Source organism: Alosa sapidissima, chromosome 16 (genome assembly GCF_018492685.1).
Source record: "Alosa sapidissima isolate fAloSap1 chromosome 16, fAloSap1.pri, whole genome shotgun sequence".
In the NCBI taxonomy this organism is placed as follows: Eukaryota; Metazoa; Chordata; class Actinopteri; order Clupeiformes; family Clupeidae; genus Alosa; species Alosa sapidissima.
Genome location: NC_055972.1, coordinates 20,631,647 through 20,650,172, shown reverse-complemented (window position 1 = coordinate 20,650,172; position 18,526 = coordinate 20,631,647). Strand labels below are relative to the sequence as shown.

At 41.3% G+C, this 18,526-nt stretch overlaps 1 protein-coding gene and 1 long non-coding RNA gene across 5 annotated transcripts in view; one reads left to right on the top strand and one right to left on the bottom strand.

The window, feature by feature from the left end:
- Window positions 1–797: 797 nt before the first annotated feature.
- Window positions 798–18,526, bottom strand: part of LOC121685665 (IQ motif and ankyrin repeat domain-containing protein 1-like) — a 32,229-nt gene continuing 14,500 nt past the window's right edge. The window contains exons 1-14 of one of the 4 annotated variants that reach the window (XM_042066314.1): window positions 18,100–18,343; window positions 17,761–17,856; window positions 9,880–10,019; window positions 9,318–9,482; window positions 8,134–8,325; window positions 7,568–7,693; window positions 7,285–7,424; window positions 5,945–6,041; window positions 5,203–5,295; window positions 4,833–4,941; window positions 4,509–4,605; window positions 3,822–3,956; window positions 1,384–1,512; window positions 798–1,057 (exon numbers count right to left, since the gene is read on the bottom strand). In XM_042066314.1, the coding sequence (XP_041922248.1) occupies window positions 883–1,057; window positions 1,384–1,512; window positions 3,822–3,956; window positions 4,509–4,605; window positions 4,833–4,941; window positions 5,203–5,295; window positions 5,945–6,041; window positions 7,285–7,424; window positions 7,568–7,693; window positions 8,134–8,325; window positions 9,318–9,482; window positions 9,880–10,019; window positions 17,761–17,856; window positions 18,100–18,175 (1,770 nt within the window). In that variant the 5' untranslated portion in view covers window positions 18,176–18,343 and the 3' untranslated portion in view covers window positions 798–882. Of the gene's footprint in view, window positions 1,058–1,383; window positions 1,513–3,821; window positions 3,957–4,508; window positions 4,606–4,832; window positions 4,942–5,202; window positions 5,296–5,944; window positions 6,042–7,284; window positions 7,425–7,567; window positions 7,694–8,133; window positions 8,326–9,317; window positions 9,483–9,879; window positions 10,020–17,760; window positions 17,857–18,099; window positions 18,344–18,526 lie in introns of those variants that run through there. The other 3 variants (XM_042066316.1, XM_042066315.1, XM_042066317.1) reach the window with 3 other exon arrangements.
- Window positions 8,665–15,411, top strand: LOC121685668. The gene is made up of 3 exons (XR_006023404.1): window positions 8,665–8,691; window positions 10,278–10,364; window positions 15,401–15,411. It is a non-coding gene; the product is annotated as an uncharacterized LOC121685668 (long non-coding RNA).

The window sequence follows — 18,526 nt, the reverse complement described above, 5'->3', positions numbered from 1 at the left end:
TATGGGTAGGCCTATTGTGAAGAGGAAGATGCGATTGCCAGACCCAACAATGCAGAAGAGCTGAAGGCCACTATCAGAGCAACCTGGGCTCTCATAACACCTGAGCAGTGCCACAGACTGATCGACTCCATGCCATGCCGCATTGCTGCAGTAATTCAGGCAAAAGGAGCCCCAACTAAGTATTGAGTGCTGTACATGCTCATATTTTTCATGTTCATACTTTTCAGTTGGCCAACATTAAACTTTTTTTGTATTGGTATTAAGTAATATTCTATTTTTCTGAGATACTGAATTTGGGATTTTCATTAGTTGTCAGTTATCATCAAAATTAAAAGAAATAAACATTTGAAATATATCAGTCTGTGTGTAATTAATTGAATATATACAAGTTCCACTTTTTGAATGGAATTACTGACAAATCAACATTTTGATTATATTCTAATTATATGACCTCTAATTATAACACCTGTATACGGTGTATCTGACTCCAATACCACCTGAAGCTAAAAATTGAGTGCACATTTCCCACAAAAAAACCATGCAGGAGATTGCCAGCATTGACAGACCTTGTCCAACTGATTTGACATTAGTGTAGGAGACTACAATGAAAACTAAACTTTTAAAATACCCATTTATCACAATTTAAACCAAAGATTGAATTAAAATGACAAAACTTAAGTCAATATCTTGTCCACCGTATAAAACTGGAATCTAAGAACCAACTAGCCTAACTGTGAGGAGATAACACACTTACACCACTGATTAAAGTATTTTTAAATAAAAGAAAAGAAAAAAAGTTTTTTTTGGAGACAATGGTTTAATGCAATCTCTTTCATAAAAATATTGATGGCTTTCAGTTTCAGTCAAACAACAGTACACTGATTATGTTTTCTTTTCTGGTAAAGCGATCTCAATGGGGTAAAATGTAGTAAGCAGAGCATCCGAGGGGTGGCGCTGTTTAGTCACCATCACCAGGCTAAACGCCTCCAGTCGGTCTGGCCTGAACTCTGTGTGGGAGTACTGGGGTCCATCTGTGGACCGCACCAGATTCAGGTACCTGTGGGCATTTGCGACACACTGTTATATTTTCAACTTTATTCAGTGATCATGCACTGCAGTGTCATTACTATAAAACTTTCAGAATCCATCTCCAGTGAAGAAGGCCTACTGTTGCGACATGTTTCAGAATTAGGTAAGGTTTATAGTGAGTGGTTTAGCAGGCTTTCCTCCACAGGGATCCACATTCTAATCAAGCTCTGTCATTACTGCTGACAGTCCTGAAGCCAACACCTCATGAATGAAATTAGATACCGGAATCTCATTGACATTTTTGAGGTCTTTTTGAGGAATCTCTAAAATGGAGGCAATGGATGCCTACATTACCTTTCCTCTTGCAAGAGCTTTTTGCTCATCAGCTGGGAACTCAGACCTGGAGACACCTGATTCAGCTGGTTCTCCACAGTCTCCAAGAGATCCACATCCATCATATTGATAACCAGGGCCTTGCCATATCTACAGCCAAGTGGGAAAAACATAAAACATGCATTGGCTTAAATTGGGGGCAGCCGTGGCCTACTGGTTAGGGCTTGTTAGGGCTTGTAACCGAAATGTGGGCTTGAGCACCTAAAAGTGCCCTTGAGCAAGGCACCTAACCCCTCACAGCTCTCCGAGCGCCGCTGTAGCAGGTAGCTCACAGCTCCGGGTCTCATTGTGTGCTTCACCTCACTGTGTGTTCACTGTGTGCTCTATGTGCTTCACTAATTCACCAAATTTCCCTCACGGGATCAAAAGAGTATCTATACTTGTTTGTCATGTTATGTTTACATTTTATGTTTATACACATAAAAAATAAATCGCTGGATTTACTTGATTTTATTGTGTACATCGTTGTGTACATGAATGAAATATCTACAATTAGTCCAGCATTTCTCTTTCGGTTTACAAAATTGATTCATGCTGTGATAACCCAGTTTGACCAAGTAATTCCAATGAAATTGATTAGGCTTAGACCTACATATTCATGGAATATCAACGTGATTGTGTTATACAGGTGGCATGTGCTGAGAGTAGGCATTCAGATGTACTTAGTATTGCAACATCAATATTAAAGGAAGATAACTTTGATATTTAAGACTTCAAGATGAAGTCTTAGAATGAAACATGAATATGTTGTGCCATAGCATTTCAAAGGCATTTATTGAGGTTGAAATAAGTGCCATAAAACCACTGATACTTTGTGAATGCTCAATACCAACACTTTCATGGTGGGAACAAAGCATAGCTAATCTCAAAGCATAACATAAGATACCACTCGGCTCCAAATTCTACTGGTCTCTAAGCATGAGCCTCTTTAAGAAAACTCATGTTAAAACTTTTGGCAACACTGTTAGCTGTGTGATTATCTCAGTGTTCTTGCAAAGACTTAGCCTGGCTAGCGCCACCACTTCTCAATGAGACGTGGTCTGGGAACCAAACGTTCATTTTCTCGTATTTGAAAAAAATGCCCAGATCCGTTTATTGGGTGCCACGGATGTCTATCAAATGCGTCTGTGCATAGCTCATCATCGTCTTGCTTTCCCACCTGTTCTGTGATTGGTTCCCTATCTCAGGCGAAAATTTGCTCCATGGTCTCCAGGCTGCCTTAGCAGCGTGAATCAAATCGCGCGCAAGGCAGCATGGGAACACCCAGGCTAGCAAAGACTCATGGGAACACAATGAAATTGTGACACCAAAGCATCCCATGCATTCATTTGCCTTACTGGTTCAGAGCTTAAGTGCTTCACATTAATCTTACATGATTCTGTTGGATAAATTCATTGCTGTGGCAAAATATGTCAGTTAATAACATTGTGTTTGAAAAACAAAAATGAGTTTGTTTCATTTTTATGTTTTCAATTTTCATTGTTCAATTTCACGTTTTGTAGTTTAGTAACTGTTACAAACCCTCTTTTCCTTTTTCCTCCAGTATATATATATATATATATATATATATTACCTTAGGTGATTCAATTAATTTGAACACAATAAGATTGTGTTTCGTTCAAAGCTAGACTGTTTCATGGTATTGTAATGTAATATGGTTTGATAAATTGGACAGCCCTGACTTTTCCTTTTTTACCGTGTTGTTCTTAGCAGACACTTTTGTCCAAAGTGACATAGAATGACATCAATAAACATTATACTAACATTAAAATTAACAGATTTAAATCATATAGCAGGCTAAATTTAACTATATAGAATTTACCGGAATATGATCAAAGACATAAAATCCAGTTCAGACCAGATTAGATACTGGTAATAGTTTAAAAGCTTTTAATCAATTTCCAAACTCACATGGTGCATTGTGTTCCCTAACATAAATTATCACAGGGACCAAAATTACAACCCTGCATGTGATACTGTTCTCTGTTCTCTAGCCAATCTTCTTTGGTTAACCAAATGTCTGCCCATAGCTCCCAAATTAGAACTTACATAACAGCGACTGGAGACATAGACAATAAAATCTCTTAACACTGATAAGATGTACGACTGCAAATATGGATTTGCACATTTTCTGGACATACACGCATATAAACCAAAGTCATCAGTCTTTACCCTGAAACATTCATGGTGTAAGAATGTTGCTGAGTAGGTTTTGTCAGCAGAAAACAAAAGGCAGATATGGATGGATAATTGTGTGCAACTTGTAAACATATCATCACATTAATATGCTAAATATTCTCAGTTGGTAGGATTCCAAAGCACAACAAAAAGTGGTAACTCCCTGGCATTGACTTAGCAGCTTGACTAAGACTGTGACAGTCACTTAACCCAGAACTCACCGGATAGCCCCCAGCAGAGCCAGTCTAAGAGTGTCTGGCTTCATGTTCTCAGGATGCATGGCATCCAGGTAATTAGTGTCTCTGTACCGCAGGAAGGTAGCTGCCTGACCTGATGGATCCACAATCAGCGGCCATCTACACACAAACACAAAGACGCACACACACACAAAACACGTTTTAAAAAATGCATACAAGTAGTGTAAATATCAAAGCCAGAATACACTTCCACCTGCCACAAACAAAAGGAGCATTGATGAGCAGACAATAAACAAAATGTCACTGAAAGGAAAACTGGGAAGAGCGTAAACAACACTCTCAAACAGATGTATTAGTCTTCCGGCTGGGTACCTCTTTGACCATCTTTGATCTGGGTCACATCAAACCTTCATGCGAGTTGTAGCAGACCAGCCAGGATGACGGAGGGCTTTCTAAAATGGCCGAATGTTTGTTTGAGCAGCTGTGTCAGACCACACGGGTGTGACGTGACTTTATCACACCCAGAGGGAGACGGGGAAGCACACACCCAGCCCTTTTCTGCACTGCTGGAAAGGCTAGAGCAGCCTCCCCAGCAAATCCTCTCCCAATGTACCTTGACGGCTCAAACTGAGGTGACCTTTAAGTGACGTGCTTTACGCATGTGAGATGCAAGTATGTGCCTGTGCCATGTGCATGTCAGCGGTGGCTCACCGCCCATCCTGTTTGACCTTTCCCCCAACGTCTTTTATCAGGACATCATCTAAGTCCTTGAGCAGGCAACGAACCCCTCCACAGTCAATAACAGCATCTGAGGACATATATTAAAGGGATGAAATACACAAAATGCACACTTTATGTGGCTGAGATAATGGTTTTAGTGTTATCTGTAGATTTGTGTAACATTCCTCAATCTCCAACCTCCAGTCATCTAACAGTCTGTGTAATGTTATGATATCATAATAAAGCATAAATAATGGGTTCAAATGGAAGAGCATAAGTACATGTATATCTAAGTGTTCTATGGTCTACACGGACCTCCTCCAGATTGCTCCCTCAGGGTGAGTTTGGCCTGGGACAACTGGTCTGCGGCCTGTTGTGCTGAAAGCTGGGCCTTTGCCAAGACCTCTTCTGCATCATGGACCACCTGAATAACACACACACACACACACACACACACAAATATAATGTTCATTCCAAACTTTACTACACCTTTTGTTAAACACTGATAACTGGTCTCATAAAGTAGTCTGGAACTCAACACTTGAATAGAACACAGAATCTAAAGCAAATATTTGAATGTTCCCTATTTGCACACTGGAACTGCAACAAAAAGGTGGAAAGTGGGAAGCTGGAGCCCAGTGGCACCTGTTCTTGGTGTGAGCAATGTCACATGACTCAAGGTTACCTGCAGGGTGACTTTAGCCTGCTCCATCCCCTTCCTTTCACACTTGTCATGTTCCGTAATCCTTTTGTTCAACTCAGTATAGGCTTTCTTCAGCTAAATACACAGATGCAACACACGCACACACACACACACACACACACACACACTTGTGAATGTCTCTTCTATACCCGCATACACAAAACACAGAAGTGAGTGCTTAGCAAGAGATAATATATCACATATTTAAGCAGTCTTTTCTCTGCATGCAGCAGGTCTAAATCCAAGTCTAATCCTAGTGATGTTCTATCATTTGACATTTCTTTTGGCCATTCCACTCCAGTGGAAATTGCCAGCTAGCCAATTTTAAGAAACTGCACAATCTGTGCAAAGGACACATTTTATTGGGCAGGAGCAGCTCTACTCTGTACTCTGGCTCTCCCCTTTGACATCAGAGCCATGATTTCTTTCTGAAAACGTAACTAAAGGTCTGCTACAGTACATGTTGATTTTATTTTGCAAGGGGCACCTAATACCTACTGTTTTTAATATATATGTAAAACATTTCAAATAAAATGCATTTTACCATATTGTATGTTTGTCCATTGCACTGCATTGCATTACATTATACTACATTTTAAGCCAGTCTAGTGATAGCTCACATCTTCATTCTAAACACTGAAGTCTGTTTGAGTGGTATTTGAAACAGCTCACAGGAATGCCCCCTCCCTGCTCGTCTCCCCACCCCCGCCTGTGCGCTCCTTACCTCTTTCTGGCTGCGTTCGTGCTCCTTCTGCAACCGCTCCACTTCCCCTCTCAGGCTGAGGGAAAACACAGGCCTTTGTTGGTTTGTGCCAAAGTTCCTAGCAGTGGACAATCAACATGTGGGAAAGTCAACTAGCCTTACTCCTGCCTGCCCCTATGCTACTGTGGAGGATGTAAGAGCTCAACAGCCAGGAAGGAAGACAGAGGACAGAGAGAGAGAGAGAGAGAGAGAGACGGATAGAGAGTTAAACAGTTAAAGAGAGGGAAGCCACTCTGAGCCCTAACTCTTTTGCCTGATGTTTCCTCCTCTATCGTGACGATCTTGTGCTAAGCTGACGCAGGGGTGAGATCATCATTATATTTTTGCACTGTTTGAGTGCTTTGTTTGACTTGCCTGCCTACCGTATCCATGCTGTGATGTAAGATAGGGGAAACGTGGTGCAATCACCTTCGTCTGGCAGAGGGCCACCACTGGGGATTTCATGTGTCAAACTTTCATCAAAAGTTTCAATTTAGCATCTATACAACACCTACCGTGAAAGGTGTGGCTATTGCCCCTACATGATCTCCATAAGAGTCATACAGTCGTCTGCTGATTTTTGTTCCAGGGCCACACAAACAAACTGAATTTGCCAATCAAAGTCTTGGGTCAAAAAGGCACAGATACAAAAGTTTTCCATGCTGATAGTCTGCCTGAATATTTGTTTTGATTTTGCAATATGATCTCTGGAGTCATTTTATTAACACAGAAAACATTACAAGGCACATTTTCCCCAATGAAGTGTGGGGAAAGTCAGACACATTAGTTCATGGTAAAAACAACCCCTTGGCGAATTACAGCATCACAAGGCAAAAGGTCTTTTGAGTTCTTTTCCATGAGCAAATTTAGCCATGACTGCCATCGCACACTGAATCAAATCAGGTGCCTGCTAGAAGCAGGCCTACCCCAGACTACTAACAATATTATTCTGTAATGTTACAATGAGTATTACAAATGAACACTGAAACATACATCCACACTATTCTTTCTTCTTATTCAAGATAAACACATTTAGTTTTAACCCTCAATGTGTAACGATACAAGGCTGCAGGTTAGTGATACCCATCACTCATTATTCAGAAACATATGGTGTGACAAAGCTGAATTTTGTCAACTATATGTAGCAAAATATTCTCTGACAACGACATTTCAAACAATATAATATCATGATGACTATAAATCCTAAAGAACCATGTTATTATGAAAGGGTCTGATAATAATATACCATGGTGTGTGGTTCATAGTTCAGAAACTACTGTATAGTGAAGTAGCAAGTAGAGAAGAGGCTAGGAGCCGCTCACCGCTCAGTCTCTTCCTCCTTCAGTTTCCGCTCCTCTCCCACTCTCCTCTCACGCTCGGCCTCCATCTTCTTCAGCATGGAATCGGTCACGTTTACGTCCCAGCTCTGCAGAGTCTGTATTATTGCCTCTCCCGAAGCCACCTGCACACAACACACACACACACGCTTGTGCACAATTTTTAAGCACACAGTGCGCTTAGACAAACATACTTGAGGAGCATGAGTGGGAACACATAAAAATGTAAAGTGCAGTACAGTTGTGCATTGTGCAGTCGTAGTTGCACCTGTTCTGGAGTGCTGCCATCGTCAGCATGAGTGCGTGGATCTGCTCCAAACTGTAAGAGGGTCTGCACTGCACGCAAGTGACCCCCAAAAGCTGCTCTATAAATGGGAGTCCTTCCAAAGGCTCCCTATAGACAAACCCCAAAGGTCACTGTGTGTATAAAAGAGCATTGTGCAGTCATATATGTATAGATAGATAGATAGATATATAGATAGATAGATAGATAGATAGATAGATAGATACTTTATTGATCCCCAGGGGAAATTCAAGTATATGGAGTATACATTTGCTCCAAACCATTCCAAAACGAGCATAGACATTTCTGTATGCACAAAAAATCCTCCATTCTACTACATCATGTTAGTCATAGGGCTGAGGGTGTGGATGTTTCAGTGGTCTGAGTAAGAAACGCTTAATCACTAATCATCATTCATCATCCCTTGTCAAGGATGGTACTATTTCTCCTTTTTTCTCTCCACTATTCCTTACTCCCTCTCACACACATGCACACACACTCAGAGGAAGCGGCATAGTCTATCCCTCAGGCAAAGGTTGGACCTGTCTTACCTGCGTGTTCACATCAGCCCCTCTCTCCAGCAGCATGGTGATAACCTCAGGGTTCCCCCCGCCTGCCGCCTCAGAGAGCGGCGTGTTGCCGTTAGCATCGGTGCAGTTGATCATCCGCAGCTGGCTGAGGGCCCGTAGGCGTTTCCCAGCTTCATCAAATCCCACGCCTTGCTTCGTGTCCCGCTCTGTAACCTAGGCAACAAGCAGAAGTTTACTTGTCGCAACAGACATCCACCGGGCATTTTTTAGGGGTTTGCTACAAAGAGACTATTGTGCCCTTCTTCACTCAATTACTGCCTGCCACTTCTGGAAGAGGCAACATGACTTTTTAAAGGAACAATCCGTGATACTGAGTAGAGGTGGCTTATTTTGCACTCAACAGCCAGTCAAATTGAACCGCTGCCTTCCGTGTTTCTGGAGGAATGAATATATGGCCAGATTAGTGTAGGCAAGTGCCTTTGAGCAAGGCACTTAACCCCTCACTGCTCCCAGAGCGCCGCCGTTGTAGCAGGCAGCTCAGTGCGCCGGGATTAGTGTGTGCTTCACCTCACTGTGTGTGTTCACTGTGTGCTGTTTGTGTTTCACTAATTCACCGATTGGGTTAAATGCAGAGACCAAATTTCCCTCATTGGATTAAAAAAGTATATATACTTATACTTATTTACTGAATCAGGAGATGGTATGCAAACTGGAGTTGTTTGGAGCACACACATAGAATGGATAGAAAGAGGACTGCAAGGAGCAATTCGGTGAATTTAACAAAAAAGTGTACTGGGTTAGAGTCACAGCTGTTAACAACATGTAACTCTCTTCCCCCTTACTTTCTTTACTTTACCATTTACTGTATTTCCATATTCTAGTATCTTCCTTTCTTTCTTGTGGCCTGGAAAAATCTAAACTCATTCACAAAGTGAATAGAGTCTGGTGACTCATTATTGGGATTCGTTTCCAACCCTTGCATCGTGATGGGCACTAATACTAACTGCATTTTTTGACGTTTGCAGGTGGTGGTGCTACTGTTTATTACAATAAGTTTTGGTTTTGTCTTCCTCTCTCATCACTTATTGGCCTTTTCCTTGTCTGAGTTAAACGGTTATGAACTATGTTGTTCCAGACTAGATCTCCCTGAAAGAAGATCTGGGTGGGTGGGGCCAGGCTATCTTTCTTGTGGCTATCTGTCTGACCTCTCTGAGGACAGCCAGTATCTCCTCTTCCTCGCCATCGAAGGCTGCCTCTAGAAGCCGTTTGCGCAACCGCTGCTCCTCCTTCTTCTTTCTCCTTTCCTCCTCCTCCTTCATCCTCTCCCGCTCCGCCTCCTCCTGCTCCCGCCGCACCAGGGCAACAAAGGCCTACAGGAAACGCATCATCACTGACGCATTCCACGAACACCTTTCTCCTGAGACATGTACTGTATGCAGTGCAACAAGAGTGCAAAACACACATACTGAAATACACTCTCTGGAACGTAAAATAGCCTGAATACATGTGTGTGAGGCCTCAAGCATTTCCACATTTTAGGTAGTGACATATTGTTCAGCTTTTAAGCTTAACTACAGTAAATCCTTTAGGACTCCTGACCTCACAACCGGTTGCCCTTTAATTTGCATAAAAATCGCTTCACACACGCAAAAACATGCAGAAAGTCTATTTCACCTCGAGGCTTGAAAGGTCTCCTAGTACTGTGCGCCAAAGGCTTTTTTCACAGACTGGCCAGTATGTGTTTGGCATGCAATGAATGGCTCGAACCTCCTTCTCTAAGCGGTCCATGAGGTCCTCATATTCCTTCTTCTCTTTTCTTTTCTGCTCCCTCGTTCTTTTGGCCAGCAGTTGCCTCACGAAGCACTGGATGGTCAAGGCGGCCCGGTCCTCCAGGCTCGGCTCAGTGCCTGTGCAAAAACACACGATGCCCAGACACAGTGCATTTTGTACATACCAGAAACATACACGACCTCGTCAGTCAACAAAAACAAGTTCAGACAGCAACATTGTTTTACAAAGGTAAATCCCTTCTAATGGTAGAGGCAGACGCAGAGTGGTGTGACCAGGCAAACCTGTCAGTGCTTGACAAACTTCAGAATAGGGAAGTTTTTTTTAATGGTATGCGTCAGCCACTAAAAGTCACAACTATACAGCAGATACAGCAGGGGGACGGTGGTAGTGTGGTGTTTAAGGAGCTGGGTTAGCGTGCAGTAACCTGAAAGTTGTTGGTTCGATTCCCGGCTTCCACCGTTGTGCTCTTGAGCAAGGCACTTAACCCCAAGTTGCTCCAGGGACAAAGCATGTGATCCCTTGTAAAATGGCTGACATATGTAAGTCACTTTGGTCAAAAAGTGTCTGCTAAATGTAATCATGTAATGTAAAAGAAATGGGAATTGTTCTGACTAGCAAAGACTTTGAATCTTTATGAGTACAGTATCTTTCTTACGTGCACTTTTAACTTTATTTTCCAATAAGATCCAGAAATATTGAGCATAGAGCAGGAGAGTCACACATTTGACAAACAACTCATTGCTTTGGCATTTCGGAAGGTTAACATGCATGTGTTTCATGTTTTACTGTGTAGTGGAGGCCTTGACACTCCTTTTCTGTTCGGGGAACTGTCTGCTGTAACAATGCTCATGCCTATACTTGAGCTAAATGACATCATTTCCTGTGTTTCCTTTAGCTCCCTATTAACATCCTCCAACCATGTCTGTGATACAGAGAAAAGAGAAGGAGAGCTATCTTAAATTCCAAATGTAAGAACACGCCAGCAAATCTTTGTCAAACGGATAACCCTTAGTGATTCAGATATGATGTTTACATTCAGACATGGGTAGACTCAGTACAGTTGGGACATGTGTACAGTTGAAACTCCTTAAATATCTTGTGTGCGCAGCAAGCCCAAGTTGTGATTTTTCCTATGCACATGTGTATTAATGTCCTCTTTGATCATGGAAAATTTTAATGACACATATCTCCAATCCATTGTGTCATGTAAGGTCATTGCAAAATCTAGAGAAATGTGTGAGGTGGCCAGCGGGGTACAGTTGAGACACATTGTATTGATAGATAGATTGATAGATAGATACTTTATTAATCCTCAAGGGGAAATTCAAGATAGTGTTATTACTTGAACATTCCATTTGTACTGTTCGCCATATCTGTTCCTGTGTCACATATTTTGTTCATGTTTTATTACTTTTAACCAATGCTAATTTAAATTAAATGAATAAATTTGAATTAAAAACACTTTGCAATTGCTGTGTTTTTATTTATTCAATTTTGCAATGAAAGGTTAGTTAACTATACATAATTAAAAATGGGTGTCTCACTGTACCAGTCTCAACTGTACTCAATATGGGTACAGTTGAGACACAGTCGAGACAAAAATGCACCTTATGTTTATGAGCTAATTGTGGAAAATATAAACTACTTATGGGTATTATTGATATTTTAGTCTACAAGCTAAGGAAATTGCATGTGGATTGTCATGTGGAAAAACATTTATTTTCAGTAAGTAAGTTATGTTGTTCAGATACAGGCCTACAGCCCAACGTCTTGATATGCGCAGAACATGGGGAACCATTGTCTGAAAACAGCTCAAATTAAAATAGCTCAATGTGGTAGGCTACATTCCTCCACACACACCCCACATACCCATACGTTTTATACACTTCATAGCCTACAGCCCTAATTAGTGACATCAGAAAAAAGTGTAATAGCCTACTTGTTGTGTTATGACATTTAGATTATCTAGGCCTATAGGCCAACATTATATGCTTTTAAAACAGACTGACATAGAGAACATTTTCAGAAAAGAGAAGACAATAAATGCTGTATGGCCTTACCACCCCATCTGTAAGGTTACATATATGACAATGAGTGGGGAGAGGACAACAGTAGCCTAGGCTTATTCACTGGATTCACCAGTCTTACTGATCCTTAATTTCTTTGCTGGCTCTGTAGTAGACAGGTGATCTTTTTGAGATATGTGCTTCCTAGAGGCATTTGTTAGTAAAAGTTGGGAACAGGACTTTTTAACATAATTAAGGTGTGCTGAATCCAACTAGCCCTGTTCCCAAGCTGAATTTTGAGTTTATGACCATCTAATTAGCATAAACAAAATGGTTGCCAAAATGGCAATTTTGGGCAGTTTCTTTCAGTTCTTTTGGGCAGTTTCTTTTTTTCTTTGGGCAGATGTCATTATACCATGTAAATGAATTCATATTGTTCACAGAAATCTCCCTTGGCCAATAGATCAAGGATACAGGCTGTGAAAAAAGAAAAATATCTAGTATTATGCCTATGCTAACTAGATGTACCGCAGAGCGGTACAAAATATGACCGCCGCCCAGTCCAGCACATTTTTTCCACAAAAAGAAATCACGCTGAAAGGCCTATATGATTCTAACTGTCTCACTAAATTGCATTATCCACACTCAATTCTCACTGGTATCTGCTAGACAACAAGTACCAAAACATGATTAGTTCATAGATTTCACATGTAAATTTCATTTCTTCATCCTGTTCATAATTCTGAGAAATTCTTGATTGTTTGTGTTATGTTTATGTTATGTGTGTGGGTGTGTGTGTGTGTGTGAGTGTGTGTGTGTTTGTGTGTGTGTGTGTGTGTGTGTCTGCGTATGTGCCTGTGCATGCAAGCGTACATATGTCTACTGTGTGAGTATGTGTCATACGTATGATTACTGTGAATGTATGTGTGTGTGTGTATCTGTTTGTGAAATGGGTTAACATGACCCCTGGAGGCAAACATACGGAAAAAAATCGTCATCCTAGGCCCTACAGTTCTCAAGATATTCACAGAAAACTGTGTCTGCCCTACCCTCCTTTCGGGGGGTCCAGTCCAGCGGGGGGGCTACAGATCAAAAACGAAAAATGACGGTTCCATGCTATCCATGTGGGGGTACATGCCCACCAAGTTTTGTGTACCCCGGTCTTTCAGTGTCCCGGGAATCCTTGTTGGTGTACGTCACTAAATGTACACATAAATTATTTTATTGTAAGGCCCCCCATGAACGAAAGTACACAAAACTTGGCATGCATTCGGAGGGTGTCATAATGATCCTACAGTTTTAATTTCGTGCAGTTTTCACCTTGTCAGCCAGAGATATTGTGATGAAAACACCTAATTTTTTGCTTTTTAATTTTTAACTAGGTGGCGCTATACATGAAATAAGTGGTAATGGGATGGGTTGACATGCCCCCTTAAGACCAACATACATAAAAAAGGTGGACCTCCTAGGCCCTACGGTTCTCGAGATATTCACAGAAAACTGTCTCCGGCCACCTACAGGCCAGTTGGTGTATGGACCCTTTCAAGACAGTTCCATTATCAGCATCATAGTTGGCCCCACAAGACTTCCTTTTTAACATTCCATATGTTATCTTAATGCAGAGGAAGTAGATTGGGGCCCAAATAGAACGTTCAAGCATTGTTTTTGTTTACCTTGTTGAAAGGGTCCATAGTAACATAAATTAATTTATTGTGTGGCCCCCCATGAACGGAATTCCACAAAACTTGGCGTGCATACAGAGGGTGTCATAATGATCCTACACTTCCAATTTCGTGCAGTTTTGACTATGTTAGGTCACAGATACCTTCAATTACAACACCACATCTTTACTTTTTTTTTTTTTCATACATGAAATGAGTGGTTATGGAATGGGTTGACATGGCCCCTTGAGATCAACATACAAAAAAAATGGTCCTCCTAAACCCTACGGCTTTCGAGATATTCACAGAAAACTGTGTCTGCCCTACCCTCCTTTCGGGGGGTCCAGTCCAGCGGGGGGGCTACAGATCAAAACGAAAAACGATGGTTCCATGCTATCCATGTGGGGTTACATGCCCACCAAGTTTCGTGTACCCCGGTCTTTCAGTGTCCCGGGAATCATTGACGGAAATTTGGGCATGCGAAAAATAAAAACAAATAAAATAAAATCTGACTAAACCTATATGACCGTCGCTTCGCTGCATGGCAGTCATAATTACCTGAAAAAACATAATTGTTAAAATTGTAAAACTAAGCAGGCACATGGTATTTGACGAATGAGACTTTTTTGAGGGTCAAGAAAGATGTGTAGTGATGAAATGTAAAGTTTAAAATTGTGGCCTACTGGTTAGGGTTTCAGGCTTGAAACCAAAAGGTTGCCGGTTTGATCCCCGACCAGTAGGAAAAATATGGGTGGTGGAAAGGTTGAGCACTACTCTCCCATGCCCACATCCACGGCTGAAGTGCCCTTAAGCAAGGCAGCTAACCCCTCACTGCTCCCCGAGCATCACTGTAGCAAGGCAGCTCACTGCTCCGGGTTAATGTGTGCTTTAATGTGTGACACGTGTGTTTACTAATTCATGGATGGGACAAATTCCTTGTATACGCAAGTATACTTGGCCATAAAACCTGATTTACATTACATTTTACATAATTGAAGCGAATTAGGTTGGTAATGTATGTAGTCTCGGAGTAAGTTACATAGGCCTTTACCCATTTCGGTAACACTTTATGTTACCTGAATTACATGAATTATCATGAATTATCATGAATTACATGAATTATCATGAATTCATGCATGAATTAATTCATGATTTATGTATTACTTCATTCATTGATATCTAATTAATCATCAGGAATTTGCTGAGTTCATAGTTTGTCATTTGTGACCTCATACATGAACACATTACTAAAGTATTAGGTACGGTGGGCATATGATGTATTAAGCATGATCATGACTATTTATTTTTCTGCCAAAAATGTGGTCATCACTGGTCAAATTCTGATTTGAACATAACTTTGGAGTTCTCTAAACACATGTCATTATTCACTACTTTAGTTGAGGGGCCACAGACATGATGAATGCATGAGCAATTAACCTAAAATTCATGTAATCATGATGATCATGCTTAAGAAATCATAATGATATACCCATCACACCTAATGCTTTAGTTGATGTGTTGTTCATACATGAGGTCATCATGAATGAGAGTATAGGAATTCATGTCAATTTCTGATGATTCATAGGATATAAGGAATGAAGTAATACATAAATCATGAATTAATTATTGCATGAATTCATGATAATTCATGTACCTTTATACCATAAAGTATTACCCATATTTCTTCATAACCTTTGTGTTGGTAAAATGATTGAATGTCCTGTGAATTAATAGCTAGATGAATAACTTTAGAACTAATGCAAGTTCAAGTTCAAGTTACTTTATTTGTACCCAGAGGTAGATTTTGTTTGCAGTATAGAATGCTTGAAGAGAATTTGCCAGAACAGGAGCACAGAGGATGCCATCTTTACGGCAATTCACTCTGCCCTGTCCCTCCTTAACAATAGTAACACCTATGTGAGAATGCTGTTCATTGACTCAGTTCAGCATTCAACACTATTATCCACTCCAAACTGATCACCAAACTCAGCGAACTGGGCATCAATTCCTAACCTGACTCTCGCCAGATGAATTTCGTTCCGCCTAGCTCCACTCATCCATCTGGGACCAATCCATTGGAGTGTTGCTTCAGAAGGCTGGGCCTAATCAAAAAATGCTTGCATATGATTGAATAAGCCACTTGTCCGTCATCTATTGACGTGCTACTTCAACCATTCACATCGAAGCCAACCCGTGACGCTGATAACAGTCTCACAGTCGCTTCTACGCTATGTCACATCTATGAAACTCCCGCCCTGCGTCCTGATTGGCTCTACCATACAATCTCGTGCTGAAATCACTCTCAATGGAAGAGGTCCCAGATGGATGTGAGTGAAGCTAGGCGGAGCTAAGCGGAACGAAATTCATCTGGCGAGAGTCAGGTTAATCAATTCCTCTCTCGGAAACTAGATTCTGGACTTCCTAACCAACAGACTGCAGTCTGTTAGATTAGATAACCTCACCCTGAACACCGCCGTGTGCTGAGCCCTCCTTTACTCCCTCTTCACCTACAACTGCATACCTGTACATGGCTACAACACTACGGTGATTGCTCTCATCAGCAATAATGATGAGACAGCCTGCAGGGAGGAGGTCCAGCACCTAACATTGCGGAGCACTGACAACAACCTGGCTTTCAACACCAAGAGGACCAAATGCCTCAATGTGGACTTCAGGAAGTCAAAAGCTAGCACACAAAGCCCCATCCTCATCAACAGGACTGAGGTGGCGCATGTCACCAGTTCATGATTCTGGGTGTCCACATCTCTGTGAACCTCTCTTGGACCCTCAACACCTCTACCTTGATCAAAAAGGCTCACCAGCATCTCTCACCTCAGATCCTGGTGAACTTCTAAACCTCTACCGCTGCACCATTGAGAGCATCCTCACCAACTGTGTCACAGTATGGTATGGCAACTGATCTGCCTCTGACCGGAAAGAGAAACTGCTCAACACCCCTCCATCAACACCCCCCCCCCCCCCCCCTCCCCCGGTGCCTCCTTGCCTGTGCCTGTTGAGGTGTCCATGTCGATGGCAACCTTCACAGGGACAACAAGGAGGCAAACATTTTGGTCCTATCCCACCCATAGTATTCTATTTATTTTTATAAATGTACATACTGTACTTACACTTAAACATAGTGATATTCTACTGATCTTTATACTGTACACTGCACATACACTTATACATTTTTAGTACTCTGCACAATGACAATGAAGGTAAATCTAATCTAAGATAATCTAATCAAATGAAACATGTGACTGCTGGCCATCTTTCCCATTTGGAATCAAGGATATGATGCTAGCTTGTTAGTTAATGGTTGTTCGTGATTAGTTCAAAGGAACTCCAATGATTTTAAACTCCAAACATGTGTCCACCCACCACAAAGAAGATGTTTACCAATGAAGCCAGGCCAGACTCTTTGCCAAAGAGGACTGTAAACATAGTCAAGAGTATGGTTCACAAGGTGATAAGTATAGTATAAGTAGTCAAGAGTATGGTTCACAAGGTGATAAGTATAGTATAAGTATATCTTTTGATCCCGTGAGGGAAATTTGGTCTCTGCATTTATCCCAATCTGTGAATTAGTGAAACACACTCAGCACACAGTGAACACACAGTGAGGTGAAGCACACACTAATCCTGCCGCAGTGAGCTGCCTGCTACAACAGCGGCGCTCAGGGAGCAGTGAGGGGTTAGGTGCCTTGCTCAAGGGCACTTCAGCCGCTCCTACTGGTCGGTGTTCGAACCAGCAATCCTCCGGTTACAAGTCCGAAGTGCTAACCAGTAGGCCACAGCTGCCCTGACAAGGCTACAAGCATACAAAAAAAAAAAAAAGGCTAATTAGCATAATAATAGAGGGGTTTTTTTTTTGCATTTTTATATTTTTCATAGCCTTTACTTTTTATTTATTGCCCACGGGAGATTTCTGAGATGCACAGATGTGAACAATATTAATTTATTTACATGGTATAATGATGTCCGTCCAAAGAAAGTGCCCAAAAGCGCCATTTTGGCAGCCATTTTGTTAATGCTAATTAGATGATCAAAAACTACTTGGGAACAGGGCTAGTTGGATTCAGCACATGTTAATTATGATAAAAAGTCCTGTTCCCAACTTTTACTAAGAAATGCCTCTAGAGCCATAAACAAGGACTTTTTCTTGAAATAGCACTTGTCTATAGCCCTACTTTTTGATTGTGCTGATGGATTTGACTTGACTTGCTTGCCCTTAGGGTGGATGGAGGTTGATGTTTTTTTCTGTTGGGAGGCACCAAATCCTAGGCCTACACACACACACACACACACACACAGAGAGAGAGAGAGAGAGAGAGAAGCATAAGCTAAAACACAATAAACACTAGGCCTTGGCCTACAATAAACAATTAGGCTAACACAACAAAATGAATGTAGGCAATGGCCTATTAAAAAACTCATTGATGTTATCAGGTATTGCAAACATTTTCTAAGCACGTCTAATCTGCTTTTGATGTTTCCCTGCGGACCTATATAACCTTAAATGACCCTACCTGGTTTACCGGAGGACTTGCTTGATGCTTTCACTGCAGCTTTCCCAGCAGGTTGTTTTGCATTGCGGGAGTTCATTTTCTCTTGTTGGACTATTTCAAAACCAGTAGCATCTATCCTAACGTGCCAAGACTCGCCGCCAACACTCCGCAACACACAAACTAACTTTTGAAGTAACAATTTCGCCTACTTGTTTTTGTTTTTGTATTTCTTCATCTCACTTCCTCAACGCGTGCTGGTCACCATGGTAACGTCTAGAGAGGGTGAAATTCCAATTCTTCCTATGAAAACCTTAAGTCAATCCCATTCAATAATTGAACAACAAAATTCTTATTTTGCCCAGGTTTTTGGAGCTGTTATTATTATCATTATTATTATTAGGCTATTATTATGAGTAGCATATTTCTTACTATTGTTTCTAGTAGGCTA